General features: G+C 40.4%; 1 protein-coding gene across 3 annotated transcripts in view; it reads left to right on the plus strand.

Moving 5' to 3' along the window:
* Nucleotides 1–23,466, plus strand: part of LOC148041712 (uncharacterized) — a 103,454-nt gene that overhangs the window by 34,758 nt on the left and 45,230 nt on the right. For all 3 annotated transcript variants that reach the window (XR_015691344.1, XM_087681599.1, XM_087681612.1), the window contains exon 2: nt 9,400–9,523. Coding sequence is in view for 2 of the 3 variants with exons in the window: in XM_087681599.1 (XP_087537725.1) it covers nt 9,400–9,523 (124 nt within the window). In the remaining variant the exon portion in view is untranslated. The remainder of the gene's footprint in view (nt 1–9,399; nt 9,524–23,466) is intronic.

A 23,466-nucleotide genomic window follows, 5' to 3' on the forward strand; every position in this document is an offset into this window, starting at 1 on the left:
GTTGGGAGACATCTTGCCATCGGAGCTGGTCCATGCTTTCGCGGCGGTAAAAACATTCCCTCTTGGTATGGGGATTCAACACCTATCCTTGGGGGAGGTATAGGGCTCCTCAATTCTTATTTGGTTCGTAAATCATGTTGTTCTTATCTATCTTTTGTCTTGGACAACTTATTCTCTTTAAAATAAGTCACAATATATATTTGAATCCATCTAAAGTGGAAATTAAGCCATCTAAACATGATACCAGAGATTTTAGACTATTCTAGTAAACCAGTTCTGCTTCTTGTAAATCCTGTAGAGATTTTTGCAGTTTTTTTTCTATGTGTGGACGTGCAACACCACGTATACGCACCTTAAAATAAACTAAGTAATGGGGACATTACATTCTTCCCTCCTTAGAGAAATCAAGATGTCCTTATCTCGAGAGAACTGGGATATTCTTTTATAAAGGTTATCTCATCAACCCAAGTGGCATCCTCTTCAGGATAATTCTTCCACTGGATGAGATATTCTTTAAGGGCTCTATTCTTAAGGATTTTTTCTTTTACATCCAAGATTCTATCAGGTTGAAGTTCAAGTAAACTTTGGCTCGGCATTACAACTTGCTGATCATCAAGAATATGATCAGGATTAGGTACATAGGGCTTCAAGAGACTGACATGGAATACATCATGAACTTTTAAGGTTTCAGGAAGTTGCAGCTTATAAGCATTAGGTCCAAGAGCCTTTATGACTTTGTAAGGTCCACAGTATCTTGGGCTTAGCTTCTTGAATTTTCCAAAGTATAAAGAACTCCTCTTTGGGTACACAGATAAAAGCCTTGTCCCCTTCTTGGAAGATTCGCTCTTTTCTTCCTAGGTCAACATAGACTTTTTGTCGATCCTTGGCAGCTTGTATATCTTGCTTGATGGTTTTGACTTGTTTGTCCATCTCTTCAAGCTTCTTTTTAGAAGCTTCATCCTTCAAGGTAGGGTTGGAGAAGTTTAGTGGGTTTAGGCATTCTTGCCCATATAGAGCTTGAAATGGGATCATTTGAATGCTCTGATGATAGTACACATTGTAAGCAAATTTCAAAAAAGGTAGATATTGTATCCATCGTCTAGGTTCTTTGCAACGATATGCCCTAAGTATGTCTTTAATGACCTAATTTACACGCTCTGTTTGTCCATCTGTTTGAGGGTGATAAGTTGTACTAAAACAAAGCTGTGTACCGAGAGCTTCAAATAATCCCTTCCAAAAATGCAAAGTAAATAGAGAATCACGGTAGTTGATAATTCTCTTTGCTATTCTATGAAGTCTAAAGATTTCTTTGACAAATAACTTGGCAATATCTGAGGCTTTGTAGCTGGTTTGACCGGAATAGGGTGGGTAACCTTGGTCAACATGTCTACAATTACCATGATTGAGTTGTATCCACCTTGAACTGAGGGTAATCCAACTATAAAATCCATACTAATGAATTTCTGTCTCATATGAGGAATATCAAGTGGTTGTAGCTTTCTTGGCAGCTTAACTCGTTCGGCTTTTATTCGTTGGCAACTCAAGCATTCGATTACGTATTTAAGTACGTCACTTTTGAGCTTTTCCCAATGATAGCTTTTCCTAATTGCATTGAGAGTTTTGGCATAGCCATGATGTCTTGAAAATGGGGAATCATGAGCTTCCCATAGTATCTTCTTCTTAAGATCTTGACTTGAAGGAATACATAATCTTGTGCTGAAATAGGCAAGTCCTTCGCCAACGGAGAAGTTATGTCTTAAGCTTAGAGTTTTGTTCTTTATTCTGAATTTCCTTCAACATTTGTTGATATTTGGGATTATTATTCGCCTTCTCCTTGGCTAGCTTGATGATAGGATTGCTAGGCATTGATATCATTGTAGTTAGTGTTTGAGCTCTAAGAGGTTCTTCTGAGATAAGTGCATTGAGAAACGATTTGCGGCTTAAAGCATCTGCAATTACATTTTCTTTGCTCGGTCTATACTTGATCTCAAAATCATACTCTTGCAAGACTTCGATCCATCGACGTTGCCTCATATTTAGATCTGGTTGAGTGAAGATCCATTTAAGAATTTTATGGTCAGTTACCAGTGAGAATTTCCTCCCGAGTAGATAATGTCTCCATAACTTAAGAGCATGGATAATTGCAAGTAATTCCAAGTCATGAGTAGCATAATTTCCCTCGCGAGTCTTCAATTTTCTGGAGGAACATGCTACTGGATGTCCTTCTTGCATGAGTACACATTCCAAAGCAAGAGAGCTCGCATCGGTCACCACTTCGAATTCTTTGCTAAGATTGGGTAGTTTGAGGATCGGGGCTATAACTAAACTTAGCTTGAGCTTATCAAAGCTAGACTGTTCAACTTGGGTCCATTTAATGGCAACCTGCTTCTTGAGTAGGTCGGTGAGGGGTGTAGCAATTAAGGCATAATTCTTGATAAAGATCCGATAACATCTTGTTAAACCCAAAAAGCTACGAACTTTGCTTACATTGGTTGGAGGCGGCCAGTCTTGTACATCCTTGACTTTGGCTGGATCTATTGAAATTCATTTTGTTGAAACTATAAACCCTAAATACTCGATTTGCTTCTTGAAGAACGCACACTTCTTCTTCTTAGCATACAACTTGTGAGTCCGCATTGTCTCAAGAACTGTCCGCAGTTGTGACTCATGACTTCCTTTATCCTTGGAATACGTTAAGATGTCGTTAAAGAATACAAGGACGAAATCATCAAGATAAGTTCTGAATATATATTGCATTAATCTGTTGAAGGTATTGGAGGCGTTGGTTAATCCAAATGACATTACAATAACTCGTAATGACCGTACCTTGTGCTGTGCTAAAAGTAGTTTTTGGACTATCTTCTTGCTTGATTCTGATCTGGTAATACCCTGATCTGAGATCAATCTTGGAGAAAATCTTCGCTCCTTGTAGTTGATCAAGTAGTTCGTCGATCCTTAGAATCAGATATTTATTTTTGATTGTTACTTGATTTAGCCCTTGATAATCAATGCAGAGACAGAGAGTCCCATCCTTCTTTTCCTGAAATAACACCGGAGCTCCCTAGGGTGAGTTACTGGGTCTAATGTATCCTTTATCTAAGAGCTGTTCGAGTTGTTCTTTTAGTTCTATGACTTTTGGAATGGACATTCGTTATGGTCGTTTTGCAACTAGTGCAGCTCTTGGTACTAGCTTGATTTCGTGGTCGACTTCTCTTTGTGGTGGAAGTTTAATTAATTCTTCAGGGAATATTTCAGCATATTCCTTAAGCCAGGATGGTTCATCTTCAGCTTCTTTATCCTGTTTAGTTTTATTTAATTTGATTAGGTATACAGGTGAGCCTTTTCTTAAACCTTTAGCGATTCGAGAAGCTTTCGCTAATTGAATCTTCGGTTTTCCTACTTCTCCTTGTGTGGTCACTTGTTGTTCTATAAGATTCAAGAATGTGACTTGGCCTTTTTCACAATGAATATGAGCGTCTCCTAGGTTCATCACTCTGAATTTCATGTTGGTCTGGTTGCCACCCAGATTAAACTCCACCTTGTTTGTTGTATTGAGGAAATTTCTTTTCCATCAGCTAACTCAACTATCAGCCCAGGTGCATGCATTGTGTCTATGCCTAGTTTTCTAGCACACCTTGGTGATATAAATGAATGTGTGCTTCCACAATCGATCAAAATTTTAAAGGGTTTACCATTATAGATTGATGGTGTTTGAATCACTGAGAATTGTCGATTTGGTCCCTTCTTGTTGAGAGAGGTGTGAATTCTCGCTCTCTCCACGTCGGTTTCCAAGGTGGAATCTTTGTCGTCTTATACTTCCTTGAGGGTTATGCCGGCAACTCTTTCTCTAGCTGTGGCTGTCCAGCTCTGGTTGTTACGGAACTTGCTTTGGCATTCATTTTGTTCGAGTTTTGGGCATCGCATTTGGATGTAGTCAGGTTCGTTACAATAATAGCACTTGAAAGCGTCTTTATTACCACCAGTAAAGCTCTCCATCGCTGACGTTTTAGCCTTTTTGCTATTAGCAGATTGGAATTGACCTTGGGCTCTTTTTGCATAGCCCCTAGTTATATTTCTGTTTTGGAACTTATTATTTCAAGGCTTATCGTTTCTTGGTTTGGATTGGAGTTCTTATACGATCGGTCTTGCTCTTATTAATGCATCTTGGAGGTCGGATGGATGCATTGCTTCAAGCCGCGCGTTTAGGGGATTATCTAATCTCCGTGGCAAAACTTGGATACTTGTTGCACAATGTCCATAGACGGTGCTTACTTGAGAAGTGTTACAAACTTCAAGTAATAGGCTTTCAGTGTCATTCCAAGTTGCTTTAGACCAGATAATTCATTCATCTTTTGTGTGCGGTATGTTGGCGGAAGATACCAGCCTCGCACTGTATCCTTTAATACGTCCCAATCAACGGACGCTTCGGAGATTCCTTGACACCATTGTTTCCACCAAATTCGGGCTTTTCTTGTTAGCTTTAACTTACCGATTATTGCTTGATTAGCTCGAGTAATTCCAGCAGTAATAAAATAATATTCCATGGACTCAACTATATTTTTGCTTCAACCTCGATAATTTTGCCTTGGCCAGGAAAAATAACTCATATCTTTGGCTACAATACCAAGTTTTTTTATATTTCTTTTTGCTCTGATACCACTTGTAACGTTCCCGCCTTTGATTATGTGACGAGTAACGTTTTAGTAGTCCCCCAGAGTTTACCTTCCAGCCGTTGCCATCTGTACTCTAACCAGAATGATCAGATTTTTTTTGGCTGGTTAACCCTAGGTCTACCCCGCAAGGAAAGCGTCTTGCCGTTATCCACAGAGGACCGACTTGAAGGTTCCTAATTGATCTAACAGTCACCTATTAACAACTAACTCACATCCGGAGGTATCCTTCGAGAGGCTTCTTGTCCGAAAGGAGCAACTATCATTACCCTTAGTTCATGGAGTACAACGTTGCCTCAAGTTGCACATGCACATCACGTGCTGCCTCATTCGGCACATCTGCACGTTACCAAAATCAAATCCACCTATAGCTAGCATTTATAGGTGTCCCAAGTAGAACTCGGGCCATACAGGGGGCCAAGTAGTTCCTAGGTGCGAAAAATGATTTACTAGCCACAGCCCCCGTGGCACCTTTCCACCTCCTACTTAATATGATTCCTGCTGGGAGACCTCTCACCATTGGAGCCGATCCATGCTTCCGTAGCGGTATAAACATCTCCTCTTGGTATGGGGATTCAACATCTATCCTTGGGGGAGTTATAGGACTCCTCAATTCTTATTTGTTCCAATGTTTAATTCAATCAAAATCTAATCTAGAAGATCACAAACAAGATTGATGTTTGCAAGCAGTTATGACTTCAATCTATCATGCAACTTTCAAGTGATGCTTAATTCTGGTAGCAATCGACACTTGAGTTTCACATAATGAAATCTTTCCCTTGGAATTTAACTAGGGGCATTTAGATTTTGGGATCTCCAATTTCCCAGTTCTTGTAACCAAGTTTCTAGGCCTTAAGTCAGTATTTCTCAAGAGACTTATCTTATTTGGATAGAACTTTTTTAGAAAAACCTGTGGTATCGCGGTTAGTAAAGGATTGTCATTTGCACCCGTGACTCTGTTAGTGATCCCTGTGCTCGCAACTCTCTCTATTGTTTCCACGTTAGTAGGGTTATTTGCGATTTCCGCTTTAGAACTCTTTTTCTTGGAGGCCATGACGGAATAGAGAGGAGAGTAGAGGTATGATAGAATAGGATAGAGTTCTTCAGTGTCTTCTCTTCTCAGATTAGAGTAGAAGAGGATGAGAGACCTTCAGCGTATCCCTTTCCTTGGGTTTAACGGGATGATGTCTCTTCGTCTTGTGGAATAGAGTCTCCTCTTTCTCGATTAGCATCTCGTCCTCGTCAAGATTGCTCATTGTCGCTCATCCTTCTCGATCAGCATCTCGTCCTGTAAGGATTGCTCTTGTCGCTCCTCGTCTCGTGGGAGCCATGGAAGAAGCTTGACGGGTTCAAGCAGTGCTTCCATATAGGGTTGGAGAGAGAGAGAGAGAGAGAGAGAGAGAGAGAGAGAGAGAGAGGAGCTGATTACAATAGAGCTTCGTCGCGTCAATAGTCGTAGCAGAGAGACTTTTGCATGGGTCGTTGTTTGTTCCTTACATGATACTCTACTCCTGTTTATATAGTAGTGAGGGGGGGGGGGGGGGTAAAGAGAGGGTGCTTGCTTTTTGGCGTTTTTGATAACATCATCAATGATAAGCTTTTTTTTTTTTTTTTGCGCAACAACTTGTTTGGATCATAACTTCGTTATATGAACTCCAAATATAGACGTTGGAGTACTTAAAACGATTGGAACGGATCTACTCAACAACCCAGTCCGGGCAAAATTGCGAAAAATGACGATTTTCGTAAATCACATTATTTTTATCTGTCTTTTATCTTGGACGAATTATTCCCTTCAAAATAAGTCACAGTATATATTTGAATCCATCTAAAGTGGAAATTAAGCCATCTAAACATGATACTAGGGATTTCAGACTATTCTAGTAAACTAGTTCTGCTTCCTATAAATCCTGAAGAGATTTTGCAGTTTTTTTTTCTATGTGTGGATGTGCAACACCACGTATATGCACCTTAAAATAAACTAAGTAATGGGGACATTACAGATGATGAAGATGGATTGCTAGACGTTTCCAATGCCATATGTCCTCCATGATCGGAGAGGTGGCCAGCCTCACCAACTAGTCCGAATGTGGTAGCAAAACTGGTAGGAGGGGTGTAAACAACACTGTACTTGTTGCGATAGTACTCCTCAAAGTCCTCCTCTTTCATGTTAGTGAAATTTGGAATAGGAGTTGAAGAAGGTAAAGTTGGAGTGTCGTCCTCTTCACCGAGTTCATAATGCTGTCTCAGGGCCTCCAATGATGGAGAGACTTGATAAGACATCATAGGAATTGGAGAAGGTGTCTGGGACATTGTGATTCGGTTACAAATCGTATTGTGTGCCTCACACAAAGACTAGCTCTCCACAATATCTGCAGGATACTCTTTACAAGAGCACCGGCTTCGATACTATGTGAAGAAAACTGCTAGGGTTTGCATTGAGGACACACTGAGTGTACGATCACAATAGAAACACAAAGAGACAGACACAGACACAGAGGGCAAAACTCAAACCCTAAATGAAAAACTCAAAACTCAAACACAAACAGAAGAAGGGAGAGAGCAAACACAACTCTGAAGTGAATGAATGCTGTAAATGAATGTAAGAGTGTAGAGTGTTCTCAAGGGTAGAGCAATGTCGGAGTGTGACGTCCACTAGAGATGGATCCCAAGTCTGTGACCACTAGTCGGAGTGTAGGAGTGCCGAATAGTGAATGGCAGTAGGCTGGTCACCAAAGCACAGCAAATTGGAGGCTGGAAATTGGTAAATGCAGTGGTGTACCACCAATCGGAGGTTGGAAACTGTGCACAGTTTGCTGTAAATAGCAGGCTGAAACAGTGTTTGATGTGGTTGGCAATGATTGGATGATCAGATCGCAGCAGATGATGTCGCCAGCAGGCTGACATCAGCATGGATGAAGGCGCCAGCAGTAGCAGCAAACACGGGAGGAGTTGCAGCAGTCTTGAGGGTTGGACAGCCATGTGGGAGGAGGCTGATGGCTGAATTCTGCACGTGGAGTGAGAAACTGTGCACAGTTTGCTGTAAATAGCAGGCTGAAACAGTGTTTGATGTGGTTGGCGATGATTGGATGATCAGATCGCAGCAGACGATGTCGCCAGCAGGTTGACATCAGCATGGATGAAGGCGCCAGCAGTAGGAGCAAACACGGGAGGAGTTGCAGCAGTCTTGAGGGTTGGACAGCCATGTGGGAGGAGGCTGATGGCTGAATTCTGCACGTGGAGTGAGAAACTTGCACAGACGGAATGAGGCTGAATGTGGGTAGCTTGTCTATTTATAGATGTGGAAGGGCGCCCCAAAAATTAGGGTTTCCACTAAACTCTCTCGAACCGCTCCCCGTTTTAGGGTTTCCATTGAACTCCCTCGAACCACTCCCTGTCTTAGGGTTTTACTCTAAAATAGAAAATTTTAGTGTGTTTTGGGGATGTTTAAGAGGCTAATCAGCAAGTAATGCATGTTTTAGCTCAACAGATGGATAGTGAAGGAAATTGGGAGGTAATGGAGTGTGACAATATTGTAAGAATAAATCATCATAATCGTCCTCCCTCTTATTTGGAATTGTTGAAGGAGGACCTTGTGAGTGCATCACTTCTACTGCATGAAACCCCATGCAGCCCAATATTGGTTGATGCTGCATCCAACTTAGTCACCTCTCCATTTATTGTGTTTCCCAAGTGTCAGCAGGTCTGATGCTGCCAACAAGTGCACATATTTTACATGTTACATACTTGGCACTCTATGGAAAACAAAAAAGATGAGATAAAAAAAACAATGTTTGAACCAGTTCTTATAGAGATGTGAAAGACAAGAAACTTTAGCATGAAAGGAGTGAAACTACGTTAAGGCTTATTGCTAGAGCTATATCCAAGAGTACCAAAAAGGGACAGATCAATGTCCTGATGAGAAAAAGAGTGGAGAAATGGTTGGGTATGTGGAGGAACTGGCCAATTACTCTTCTGAGCTAACAGAGGAGGTGTTCCCATGCATGTCATTGGGGTGCTGTCAAAGCAAGTCAAATATTGGAGGAAGGCTTAAGTGTTTATACTTGGGGGCCATTTATGCCACACAGATTCACACCACACTCCATCCACCCACCCACCCACATCACCGCCACCCCCACACCAAAAAAAAAAGGACAAGAAAAAAGGTGTCCACACTTTTATTTGTAATACTGTATATCATTTGAGAGAAATTGATGGGATAAAACCCACCATGAGAGACACATGTGCATATGTACATGAATGTGCAAAGTGGAGCCCCAGATGCAACCTCAACAGCTCCAATGAAATTCTCACCCATATTGGTTTTACCCATTAACACCAAACATTCAAGAGTTTATTGATTGGTGGTGGAAACTTGATTTGGTGTATGCATGTGTTCCAACCAATTCCCCAAATAGATAACTTGAACACCTTATCAGTCTTTAAAACTTCTCTTAGAGGCACTCATGTTTTTACTTGAGACTACTCAATGCGGACGTGCACTGAGGAGCAGGACAAACTAATGCAGTAGTTTTAAGTACAGAATCATATCATGATGCTTCTCGAACTTGTCAAGTTTGCTACTCATGATATAGTGTGAATAATATTAGCCCTTTTTTGATGCTGTGTGGTGTTTACATTTAAGTAAGAAAATGTGCTCCATTGATGTGCTCTGCAGTCTGTTCCTTAGACAATGTATATTTATCTAGTTAACCTCATGATGGTGCAGTTGGTCAGGGAGATGTGTGCAGGGTGCCGGCTTTTAGAAGCTATTGTTCTGAAGTGAGCTCAAATTCAAAGCAACGCAAGAGTAAAGAAGAGAGACATGCTCTTGTGATGCAGTTTGTCAAAAAGTATGCTGCATTGCCCTTGGTAGATTGAATAAAGTGCCATATTTTTTATAATTGTTGCTCTGCAAATCAAGTCGAGAGATTTAACACATCTGAAATTTTTTGCACATGAGAATTTCTTATGATTGAATTGCCTCCTGTACAAGCATGTGCATTCTTTGTTTTCAGAAAATATAATACCTCTATCTATGTTAAATAAAATTAACTAGAAGAAAGTTAAGAACTTCCATAATTGGTGGGTGGCCGTGTACAACTCAATTGAATTAGTGACCTAAAAGTGTGAAGTGCCTTTAGCTCACAACTTGTTGTAGAGAGCTCATGGCAATGTAGCATGTCCAAACACCATGTTCAGGGTGGATAGTGCAAGTACCTTGTTGAAGTGTCAATTGTAATGTGAAGACTCTGGTTTAATTAGCAGATCTGTCCATGGTTAGACAAGGTGCTTAGTCCTGCCCAAGAAGCATTTGACATTTGGTTAATAAAATATAAAAGCATGTTAACTTTGCTCAATGCATGGTCTTCAATACATATTCCTGTTTGCTGTAGTATGCTCCTAAGTCAGTACTATTAAATCAAGCTAGTTCTAATGAAGGCCATTTACTTGACTGAACTTTTTGAGTCTTTCTATATTTACTGCAACTAGAGGCATTTCGAAGAGAGACACTTTGTTTGATGTACCCTGCTTTTGCTTTGCCAAAAAGGGTTTATATTTGTGTGGAATCATGCTAAAGTTTTGAGAGGGGCTAATGAGGCTATCGTTGTTCTCAGTGAATGTGAATTCTGTACTAGATATAATTTCTCCCTTATCAGGCCAAGCCATCCATGTGCTTCTTATGGTACACTAACGTGTTCCTCTATGAGTCCTTCCGGTACAATGATGCTCTAATATGAACACTTTTTATCCTCTTGGTGGGGAGGGGTTAATTCTTTTTGTGACCGCCCTCTAGAATGGTGGTATTGTGAGTGCACAATGGAAGAGCAGCATTTAATGTTTGTTGTGTTGGTAAAAATGTCAAAAAATACAGGTGGTACAAAAAAACTCCTAATAGGGATGGACAATGTCTAACAAGCACAGACAGCCCAGGAAATGCAAAAACTGCATAAGAAAAGCACATTGGAACTTGACAACTGAAGGAAATGCATAGAAATGCAACACAGATGGCCACTCTAGAATGAGTAGCCTCCCCCATCAGAGCACATGATAGACCTATCAGAGCTCCAAAAGTCCTCATCTGACTCAAACTGAGGCTCATGGGCAGGAGATGACAAGGCATGACAAACATGAATGTTGGTGGAGGTGGATCCATTGGCTACCTCTTTGGTGTGCTTGTCATACTCCAAAATAATTGGGGCAAGCTCATTTTGTAGAAGCTTCTCACGGGTGCTTGTTGTAAGAAGGTTGGTGTACAAGACATCAAACCGGGGAGATGGCAGCTGAGTCAAAAGAATCATAGCCATATCCTCTAAAGAAATCATCTTGCCAAGGTACGCACGCTTATTGCTCATGTCCTCCAACCTGTTGATATGATCCTTCATGGAAGGAGAATCATCAACAACGAGCATTCATAATCTCTTCTCGAGAGTAATCTTGTGGGCAAATGTCTTCTAATGGTACAAAGAAGCAAGCTTTGTCTACACTTCTGTTGCTTTTTGCAACCTGTGCATATGCACTAGGATAGAAGCTTGTAAGCTCATAAAGAGGAAAGAGTGAGCTCTAGAGTTGAGCTAATCCCATAAGGCCGCACGATCCATTGATGATTCAATTGTCGGATCCTCCACAGGACGGGGAATAGGGTGGGTAACAAACTTCCAAAGATTGAAGGTGTTAAGGATACACTCCACCTTACATGACCAAAGCAAGTAGTTGGAATCATCAAGCCGGTCTTCTTTGGGAAAAGAAGGGAGTACGGGCACGTATATAGAGGGTACTGTGGAAGGCATATGAAGGCCAGTAGAATGAGCCTTCTGGGAAACATGGAGAGAATGGGGAGGAGAGGATTCTCGAACAAACAGGTTAGGTGACCTCCGTTTGTGACATGAACTAGCATGAAAATCTCTTTGTCTCTCAAAGGAAGGAATAGAGACCCTTCCTCTGAGTCAGCAAAGAACTGGTGATAAGACATCTTCCTATATACGTGCAAACACCCACAAAAAGTTGTGTTTGGCTATGGACAGCCCTGAAATAGGAGGAATTGGCTATAGGATGCAGTGATCTTGATGTAGAAGGTTCGCTTGAGGGAAGTAAATTGTCGTCTATCAAGAAATAGTTGCAAAAAACACAAAATGTTGTAGAAGATCTTGTCGCCTGATGGTAGAAGTAGTCACCTGGCCAAGGGAATTGTCACTTGCAGGCAGAAGCCTGCATTTTCAGCAAAACGCTGATCAGACATTGTTGCTTGGCACTGTAGAAGGTTGCCTCCACACTAGGACAATTGATTGGTGGCACAAAAAGTTGACGCCTAGATGCTAGATGATGTTGCCTTTGCACAGATACTCCACAAAAGGTTGCGTTTGCAGCAAACATAGATGTGGACGGCCTCCTCTGCAAGAATTAGATACCCTGTGTCTCTCTCAGACAATGATACCATGCTTTGATACCATGTGAGTGCGCAACGGAAGAGAAACATGAACATAGAGAGAAGCAAAAATAGAGAGAGAGAGAGATGAAGTAGAAGATGAGGGAAGAATATGCACTGATTGAAGAAGAATGCTGATACAATGATGGTGGACTGACTAGTTCTTGCATGCAGTCCAAAGCATTAGTGAGGGCACCAGATCAGGCTGATGATGACGGCAGCAGTGGAGGAGGAAGATGATGCAAAAAAATCCCGGAAGCATGGACAATGTCTGACAGGCAAGGACAGCCTAAGAAATGCAGAATTTGCATAAGAAAAGCCTCCCCATCAAAACACATGACAGACTTGGTAGAGCTCCAAAAGTCCTCGTTTGACTCAGATTGAGGCTCACATGCAGGAGATGACAAGTCATGACAAACATGACTGCTAACAAGTACTTTCTACCTTGACACACTTAATACGTACATTCATTCATTTTCAGTACAAGCCATTCAAGGTCTATTGCATTCATTATCTCTTTGTCTTCTTGCTTCTCTTAGTGTATGTGTGCATGGACATGCAAGCTATGGCTTTGTCAAGAACCAATGAAGTATTACAACACAACATGTGTGTTCTCATTGTTGTTGTGCTTTTTTCCCCAATCCCACCTTGGCTGTGTGTCTTGGTTCTTCTTTTGTATTATGAATCTCAAAGTGATGATGAGAAGATTGACAAGAAATTTTTTTGCAGTCTTGTCTATCCTTGTTATATTTGAAAGTGCCTTCTGCATCTAATTGAAACGTGGAAATTTGTTGCCTCGCCAAGTCACCTAGTTGCGAGTAGCTTTAATATGCATCATCTCCTTATTGTGCTGTCATTAAGGGTACCATGTTAGACACTTGCTGCTGTTGTAATAGCCACATGATGTTTTTCTAAGATAAGACACAACAAGATGTCCACAAGGGGGACACCTCCCCTCCAAATATTGGGCTAGAGAGCGGGCCAGAGCCACATTGTGTTTTTCCCTCCGCATAGATTAGATGGCTCAAAAGATGAATGAACAACAAAGCAGACCCTCCTCTTTAGTGACCCTACTAAGGAGGAGGACCAAACTAGTGTTTGAATGGGCATGGGCTAGGATTACCATGTGAATATAGGCATCCAACCAAATGATACACCCAGCAAGACTTGAAGCCTTAACCTTGTGATCATAAGTCTATTGTTGACCGCTTCTCTAAGATGATCCTTTTGAAATGCCTTTATATGCTTTTCAAGTATTTATTTCAAAGTAATGAAATTCTCAATTCTACTCTTTCTTTAAATATCCCATTCCCTCTAATCCCAGAATGGGGCCTTCCTAATCTAGATGACTTTTGTCGTTATTTGTGGGTTTGCTTCCTAAAGTAGAGGTCAAAGGCTATGTTGGTTAGGCTTGTTATAAGTGAGATGGGCATTCACATAGGGACTACCCTATTGAATGATGGTGGCAGGTTTGTCTTGCATCAGTTCACCGAGTTCTTGCAATAACATGGCATAGTTTTCTAGTTGACCTCGACCACCTCTCCCTCGTAGAATGGAGTGGTTGAGTGTAAGAACCTTGCAGTCATGAATATGACCCGTTCCATGTCTTTTATAGCCGAACTGTGCGAGCACTTTTAGTTAGAAGCTGTCAACACCTTCTAACTCGATAATGCACAAAATTGTGCAATGGAAGCAAAGGAACAAGGAGAGGGGAGAAAAGAAGATGAAACTCGGAGAAACCAAAAGGAAAACATTGTGAACTGAATGCAATACAAGGCTTCGAATGCTCAGCCCTTGCTTGTGTGAGTGCCATGTTAATGAGGTTGCAAGACTGAGGCAGAAGACGAGAATTTGATTGAGGGGAATGATGAATAAATAATGATGGTGGCTGGATGAATGTGTGTGGAGGCATGCCAGTTGCTGCCTGTTATAGATATAGGAGCATGAAACATATTGATCGACTTCTGCCACACAAAAAAGTAGCCGATCTGATCAACCAGCATCTAGCAAAATTCCAAAACTGGTTGCCCATGAGAAAAGGATGCCACCCAGGCTGCGATATGACTAAAATCTGAAATGGACTACATAAAACAGACCGTGTGCAACATGAACAGCATGAGAATAGCATTGGATGCCAAGGAAAATGTCTGGAAACCCTACAAAGATGTGGGTATAGTGAAGGAGACTGACACATAAGAAAGACCAACAAATAATGACATCATTAGAGCTCCTAATGTCCTTGTTTGACTCGGATTGAGGCTCACAAGTAGGAGATGACAAGGAAAAGGACACATAATAATGTGTCTACTAACACAATTGTTTTTCACTAGACCTTGTTTGAGGCTTTTTATGATGTTAAAAGCCATCTCTTTATCACTTGCACTTCTTTGGTTGCTGTATGTAAATCCACATAGCGAATGATAAGCAATAAAGCTCTCCCCTAGATTGGAGCTTTTGGTTTTTATAGAATACCCTACTAGGTCGAGGCCCATTATTTTTCAACCCTCATGCTAATAAGATCTTGACCCGAAGAGGTGTGTGTTTAAAGAGGGGCATTATTCAAGCTCCCCCTTTACTTACCTTTGAAAATTGCCTCTTTTGTGCTTGAAGATCCTAGACCCTTTCTAGCTCCTAAGCTTGTTGAGAAACCTAGTCCGAATCACAGAATCTTCTGCCATGTCCGAATCACAGAATCTTTGCAACTCTAGTGTACCCTTTCCATAGCATATACTCTTCTCATGTGAACCTTTTAAGTATCTAAAGATACATTTCACTACTTTCCAATGTGGCTTGCTAGGGCTAGACAAGAATTTGCTAATAACTCTCACTGCATGTGCAATGTCAGGGCGAGTTGCAACCATGTTATACATCAAAGAATCACAAGCTGATGCATAAGGTATACTCTTCATAGCACTAGCAGCTGCGCTAGCCTTTGAGCAATCAGCTTTGCTAAGCTTTGTATGTGGCGGTAAAGGCACACCAAGAGTCTTAGCATTAACCATATTAAATCTATCACGTACTTTGCTGATGTACTTGTCGTGTGAGAGAAACAACAAGTGCTGCTCTCTATCTTTTTTAATGCGCATGCCCAAAATGTGTTCAGCTGTCCCCAAATCTTTCATTGAGAAGGCTGAACTTAGCTGCCTTTTGGGAGCTTTCAAAGTACTCTTATGCTGTCTTGCAATCAGCATGTCATTGACATATAAGGCCAGCACAATAAGGCTTCCATCATCAGCCTTTTTAGTGTATAAGCAGTGAATTGCATGACTGCGTTTAAATCCATGGTTGAGCATAAAAGTATCAAAATTTTTATACCATTGTATGGGGGCTTGTTTTAGCCCATATAAGTTGCGTTCCAGCTTACAAACCAAATGCTCTTTCCTTGGAATAGCAAAAACTTCAGGTTGTTTCATGTACAACTCTTCACCCAAGTCACCATGAAGAAAAGCGGTCCTTACATCCATCTGATCCAACTCTAAATCCAAGGACACGGTGAGAGCAAACAAAACACGGAGTGTAGTCATCTTTACCATTGGTGAAAAAACCTCTTGAAAGTCTATGCCTTCCTTCTGTGTATAGCGCTTTGCAACCAAACATGCCTTGTACTTGGGCTTCCCATCAATACATTTCACCTTGTAAACCCATTTGTTAGGGTTTCATCTCTTCCTGCATTGTAAGCTCCCACTTTCTCTTGTTTTCACACGGTTGTGCTTGTCTAAATGTCATAGGCTCACCTTCATCAGTCAATAAAATGGAATTCAAAGATGGCTGAAACCTTTGTGGCTGCCTTTTGACACGTGTAGACCCTCTTACCCAATGATCTGTATTGGTAGGCAATGGGCCTACATCCTCAAGTATGTGCTCATCATCACTTGGTGGCTGATTTTCAGCATTTTCTTGTTGCGATAGCTTGTTTTTAGCATGTTCTTCTTGTTGTCCTATTCCATCTTGTGCATCTATTTGCTGTCCATTATCTTTTGTTTGTAGCACAATAGGTTGGCGCTCATTTTCAGCATCAAAGGGACAAAATCTTCAACTAATGATTGTTGAATGACTGGCTGTTTATGCTGAAATTTGACCTTCTTTTTGTCAAGGTTACCATGTGTAGCATTTTTCAGCAACTTTGCCTTATTAAATACTATGCCTCGGCTGCGTACTATCTTCTTGCCCAAAGGAAGGTGTTTATGTTGAAATTTGACATTCTTTTTGTCAAGGCTACCATGTGTAGCATTTTTCAGCAACTTTGCCTTATTAAATACTACGCCTCGGTTGCGTACTATCTTCTTGCCCTAAGGAAGGTGTTCACAAATAAAACAATTATTTACAGCTATCAATTCCCTGCGTTGTGCGAATGTTTTCGAGCCCTTTCTTTGCTTTTTTGCCCTCTTCTCAGGTTGATTTTTAGATCTGTCTCTTTTCTGGACCTTAAACAAATTTTTATTCGGTCTTCTCCCCACTTTGTAGGAAGCCCGAATCCTTCCTATGCAGCAATCCCATTAGATGTAGCAACAATCTCTATGAGTTGATACATGCTAAACACGGTGGATTTAATGTAAAAATCCCAGCTCACAAACATATTTTTCCATTTGCTCATGAAGGGGTATGGGGCAATAAGAAGTAATAGGCAATAATGCATCCCAAAACTTCTTATTATATTGCTCCAAATTCTTACATTCCTTTGCATCTATCTTATTCCAAGCTGTCATGATGTCCACCTCAAAGGTACTTATCAACCAATTCGATGTAAACATTTGCATGAATTATACCCACATTGACGGCACTCTACCTTGCATTAAAAGAGGGTACCACCATTGCAATGCATTCCCTTACAAGAAAGTGGTTGCCTTTCGAATCTTTGAGGACTCAATGAAGTTCCTCCCCTTGAATAGGCTGCATTAAACTATTGAACGAAAGTCAAAGCTTTCAGCCTATCTTGTGTACTACTGAGGGACTTAATCTTCACGTCTTTTCCACCCTCATCAGTCTTTTGCTGCCCCTTTTACTCTATAAAGACATATTGCTGTAATTTCTTAGCCGAAAGAAAAAATCAGCACTAGCACAAAGCTTTGGCTTGCAATTAGGTACCTCGGGCCCACGAGATCAAGGGATTGAGTGGTATTCCAGCAATGGAACCATGAAACCAGCCTTCCGTAATTGGAAAGGGTGGTAATTCCGTGATTAAGCACTTAATTACTGCAATCAACAAATGAGCGTAACTTGAAATGCACAAATTACCTTAATAATCTTGGACATTGGACACCTTGTTGGCCCCAAAGTTAGTGCCCCTTTCGATATTTCTTTTACTTTGATTGCTAATGGAATGAGTACAAGATGAGATTCCATAACCTCCTTTGCTTTTCCAAAAGCTCCTTGCTGAAATAACAATCAATAATCAATTTGGGCCAATTGCCCCTTGATTTTTTACCTAAGACTTGCTCCAAACCACCAACTGACCAAATGCTGCCCCAATTTACAAGGTATGGGCTGACATCTGAATTCCTTGACAATTACACAAATTTGAGGTGCTGAATTTAGTGTACGATGCCTTCATCAATTGGCACGAGTCTTGAGGTGGTTGTGAAACCTTAATGTTTGCAAATTTGACTGAAATTTGATCCAAAAGGCTGAAAAATGCTGAGAATGATCGAGCACAAGTTTGAGAAGGTGAGAGAATGCCAGAAGAGAGAGAAATTCCTGATTATGACACTAGAAAGGCATGAAATCTGATTTTTGCCTGTACTTGACATCATTTAATGCTGTTGCCAACTGCCAGGTGATCTCAAACTGCTGTCACCTGCCTCAATCAGCTGTTGTGAGCTTCAAAAGATCCCAGAATTGTTGTTGCTTGTATCAAATGGCTTGATTCTTGTTGCTTCAGCCTCCAGAAGGGGTCCTTCACTGTAGGAAGATTAGACCAGCAACTTGTTTTCTCTCTTTTCCTTAGCTTGAATGAAGTGAATCTCTCTCTCTCTAGCCTCTAAGAACATTTTTTAGTCTTGCATGGACATTTTTGCCAAGTGGTAACCTTTAAAATTCATTTTCTAGTATTATCCAAATATTTAATTAATTTTCAGAAGTAAATAATTTGGAAAATGAAATCTAGCCCTTTTAACCTTGCCAAAAATTAAATGCGCCCATCCATAATTAAATTGGCTAGGCCATTTGCAACCTGAAGTGGTTCATAAGCTGTGTTGACCCTTAGACTTGCATTAATTAATTAATTAATGCTAGTCCCTAGTGTCATTAGTGGCACTTATTGGCCAAACCATTGTCCTAGGGTTACATGTGATACCAATTGACCATCAAAACCTAGTCAGCATAACTTATCACAATGTTTGCCATTGACACTCATTGCATTTGGGGTCCTTCGCTTGCTACTATGGAATATGTCATGTGCATCATATGTGCTTAAACAACCTTGCACATTTGATTAATAACTTAATCAAATGTTATCAACAAGATTAAAGCATCTCAAATTTCACGTCCCTGTGACATGTACCATGTTGAGAAGGTTGGCCTAATTAAGGAAGTTGGAACTCCAATGCATAGACATGCTAAAAATTGACAATTAGAAAAAGAATTGTAATTTTTGAATTTAAGACTGATTTAATTACAAGGGAAACTTTGTCAAACAGCACAAAAGACACATTTTGTTGAGTTTATGCAGATAGCTTGCAAGGGGAGCAATGGTTTCGAAAACAAAAGAAAAAAGAAAACACCTTCTCATGATTCGTGACAAGATGTATTGTTGAAGTGTTGAGAATGAGTAAGGGTATGAAGGGATCATTGCCTTAATTCAAGGACAACCTTAGTCCAAAAGTATGGTTGAGTGCTAGGCCAATGACACAAGTGGTGATATTAATTTCTAAAAGAGGTTCAGTGTTAACATGTTAGGAAGACATGCGTTTTTAATGCTTAGCTTTGGCATTGTTAAGTTGTGTAAGTGTGAGGTACATATGTGAAATGCAAGTTAGTTAGGTGACAATGAATATCTTAGTGACCCAAGTGATAAGGAGATGACATTTACAAAAGTTGTGCAGTTATGCCGGATAGTTACTTGTGGTGCATGGTCTCAGTTTGGCTCTAGGCCATTAATTGGGCCATTAAATGTCAAGTGGTGACATTGGGACTAGGCATTAGTTATTTAGTTAATGTTAGTCCTAGGTTAATTAATATGTGGGACAATTAAATGTCTAGTGGGGGGCTAGTAGAATTAATGTAAATGGGCCCTAGCTAGCTCTTGGGTAGGGTCAAAGGGTTAATGGATTAATTTTCAGAAAATAAATTCTGAAAATTAATTGTTTAAAGCTGGAAATTACTTTTGGAAAATTGCCAAGTGGCAAAATAGACTGCCACTCGTCAAAATTTCTCATGCAAATTGTAAGAGGGTTTTTTGGGGGCTGGTAGAGAGTCATTCCAGCATTCAAAGGCTGAGGGAGGAAGGAGAACCCATCAAATGAGCTTTGAGGGGGGTGGCAGCTGATCGTGCAGCACGATAGAACAGGGGCAGCAGGTCTCCTTCTCAGCCTTAATGAGAAGTTGTGGTAGAAGAGGAGGGCTTTGTAGTAGCACTAGGGTTTTTCCCCCCTTTTGAAGCTGTTGGGGCCATCAGAATTGCCATCAGAGCTACTGATCCAAAGATACTCCTTTCAGCTAGTTTTCTCTTGTCTACGAATCAGCCCTTAGTAGTTCTCAATCAATTCCAGCTTGGGGCGATGAATAGTTGCAGAAATTGCTGTTAAAACCCTAATTTATAGCAGAAATCAGGGTTTTGACAGCCACTTTAGGATCCATGCCCAATTATTGAAGACCCAGAACTTGTAGTAGTAGTTCAAGGCAAGATATTTGCAGCTGAACCAAGGGGTAACCTATTCTCAAATTATCGTGGCCGGCATGCAAGAAATTGTGACCCAATCTAAGCTCGAATTGTTGTACTGTCAAGGGGCAAATCATACCCAAGCAGTGCTGGCCATTTATGCTTGCCCATTGTATTGAATTTGTTGAGGGATCAGCCTATATCTCTTTGTACTTCAAATTAAAGCAATACACTTAAATAAATATTTCAAGGGGTGCCAATTGTTGGGGTTAAGCGGGTGTGGGCTGGCCAAGATTAATGGGGCAAAGTGTATATTCTCAGATTTGTGTACTTAGTGCTTGCTGCAATTCCAGTTAAATCAGGTTTATACCACCCATGCTAAGAAGAAAGGTTGGCTTCATCATTCCATTGCTGAAACAGATCAACTCCCTCGAGTAGGTGGAGCCAAGGTAGTTGTGTGAAAGTCAGTAAAGTTGCATATTGCTGAAATTGTGACCAAGTGGACGTACAACAACAAGCATACCTTCATTTAGTGGCTCAAGCCATGATGATGTATCATCATTTGAAGGTAGACAAAATACTAGAGGAAACACAATTCCTAATCATGAAACGAGCACACAGCATGGGCAGCAAGGAGAAAATGCTGATTTGGGGCAAGAAGTGGATCCCTCAAGGCCACAAAATATTGATGACTCGCTAGGGGATGAGGAATATGAAGACCAGTTTAAGGCTCGTTTGAGGACATCAACAGACATCTTTGCTCAATTGGCCAAGGATCCTTAGTGATGAGATTCTTAAATGTTTCAACAAAGGACAACAAGGGTAAAAAGAAGATGTCTTCTCCTAAGGCTTTTGGATAGCAAAGGAGCCTTCAAAGAAGAGTGATTGCAATCCCAAGTTATGTTCAAAGTTGATAAGCAACACAAGGAACTAGTGCCAAGGGGGTAAAACATGCAAATGCAAGGCCATCTTGGAAGTGCCAATCCAGCGAACTTTGCACTACCAAGCATGCATGCAAATGTGGGGCAACATGGATACTTTCGGGATGGTACAATATTCCAAGCTATGGTGGATCAAGGATTGCATATGGGAATATAAGGCACAACTCCTTATGATATGCAACAATTGTTGTATGAAATGCGAAACTTAATGTATCAAGGTATGGATAGTGGAATGCAAAGCCCCTTGTATGGGAGTATTGGCATGATGCCTGGGTCACAAAGTGGCATGTATAAAATCACATTTGCACCCTTTGGTATGTATGGAGCTCAAGGAATGAATGGTGGTCATGTAGATGCTTCATATGATACTGGTTGTATTACAAATATAGCTAATGCACCCGTTTTCCAGTCGCCAATTTATGATAATTTGACCTTGAAAGGGCCATCAAAGGACTATGATGAAGGTGGTAAAGGGGTCAAATTTGAATCCTTAACTGGTGCATAAGATACGCTGAAAGCTTTTTATTCAACAGTTTGATGTAGCCTATTTCGGAGGTAATTTTGCCAAGTTTTTTAATATTCATAAGGTGGCTACTTTCTTGAAGAGGAATGGATTGCAATGGTGGTCTACACTTTTAATGCAAGGAAGAGCACCGTTAACATTGGTAAAATTTAGGCAAAATGTTTGCTTCAAATTGGTCAACAAGTACTTTTGAAGTGGACATTATGACAGCTTGGAACAAGGTGGATGCAACACAAGGTAAAAACTTGGTGCAATTTAATAAGAAGTTTTGGGATGCATTGTTCTAGGTCACTTCTTATTGAGATATGCTCAAAATGGCTAAGAAATGTTGAGATCTCCCAAGAATGGGTTGGAGAAGGTGAGAGAGAGCCAAGATAAGAGAGAAATCAGATTTTCTTCACGAGAAAACCCTAAACTCTACCTGCAGTCTCCTCCTGCCTTCATTTAATGCACTCACCTATTGCTAGGCCCCTCCAAAATGCTATCTCCCGATTAGCAATGCTGTTGCTAGCCCTTGGAAGGTGACTTCCTACTGTCCCTTGCTTGTTGAGGCCCCCAAGTGGCTGTCTTTTGCAGCAAATTGCTATTCTTTGATGAGAAAATGGACAAGTAGCTCTCTCTCTCCCTCCCCCTCTCCATCTCCCAAGCTATAAACTGAGTGAATAGTTGAGACTCAGTCCCCAAAAATGTTTTCTTAGTTTGCATAGTCATTTTTGCGAAGTTGTAGTCTTTTAAACCTATTTTTTATTATTACCGAGCCATTTAATTAATTTTCAAAATTAAATAATCGTGAAAATTTATTTTAGTTCTTTTGACCTTGCCCAAAATTAAATGTGTTCACCCATAATTAAATTAGTTAGGCTATTTGCAACTTGGAGTGGTCCCCAATCTTTGTTGACTTTGAGATTGGCATTAATTAATTAATTAATGCGAGTCCCTAGTGTCACCATTGACACTTATTGGCCAAAAAAGTGTCTCGGGGTCAAAAACTGATGCCAACTGATCAACATAACTTATTCGGCATAACTTATTACAACTTTTGCCCTTGACACCCATTGCATCTTCGAGGTTCTTGGCTTATTACTATGGAATATCTGTTGTGTGCATCACATGTGCTTACACAACCTTGCACATTTGATTAGTAACTCAATCAAATGCTATCAACTAGATTAAAGCATCTGAAAATTTCATGTCTGCATGGCAGGTTGTTTCAAATTTTGGCTTACAATTATACATAGACATAAGTACGCTATAACTAGTAGCTGAATGCTTAGCATTGTTATATAGAATCAAAATATGAGGGAAGTAACACTTTCAATCAGATTGTCTACAGGAGATATATGCAGAAGTATATCCTTCATGGTTTGATTCGTCTGTTTGGTTTATCCATTGGTTTTAGCAGGTGCCGAGGATGACATAGATAATTGAGTCAAAGATTGTTTGCCAAACATGACCAGTGGACTTAGATTTCCGATCATAGATTATTTTGTCGGGCTAATCATAAAATCTATAAAGGTATTCAACAAAAAGGCTAGTCAACTTGTGGCCTTTCATGGTTATCCTTGTAGGAATGAATCGAGCTATTTTTATCAATTGGTGACAATAACCGAGATTGTGTCATGACCTCAATTTGTCTACAAAATCCAGAGGAATGCTACTCCATTTTCTATCAAGATTAAAGGATACAAAATCCTTGCTTGTCTATGCCATTTAACTTTATTAAATTGACATTGCGAGCACTCAAGCACATAAGACTCAACCAGTCTTAATATGTGGTCAATAAAAGTGACCAAGGCCAAAGTCCGTTGTATACCAGGGTGTCCAGCGCTCAGCACATTGTGACACTTATATAAAATTTTCTTGCGGATATGTTGATCATGGGGTATACACATTTCGCCTTGTTTAAATGATAGCTTATTATAAACATAATAATTTTTCATCATCTTTTTCTCTATAGCTAACTTTCAGGCATGTGGACCGCCAAAGCTTCTTGGGCCACTAGATCCCTCTTAAACTAGTAGCTAGATTTTACCGAAATGAAGATTGTTTTGGTAACATCCTTTGAGAGAGAGATAGAAATTAGTTGAAGT

Source organism: Lygodium microphyllum, chromosome 1, assembly GCF_053477565.2.
Source record: "Lygodium microphyllum isolate KBCC chromosome 1, Lygodium_microphyllum_v1.1.10, whole genome shotgun sequence".
NCBI lineage: Eukaryota > Viridiplantae > Streptophyta > Polypodiopsida > Schizaeales > Lygodiaceae > Lygodium > Lygodium microphyllum.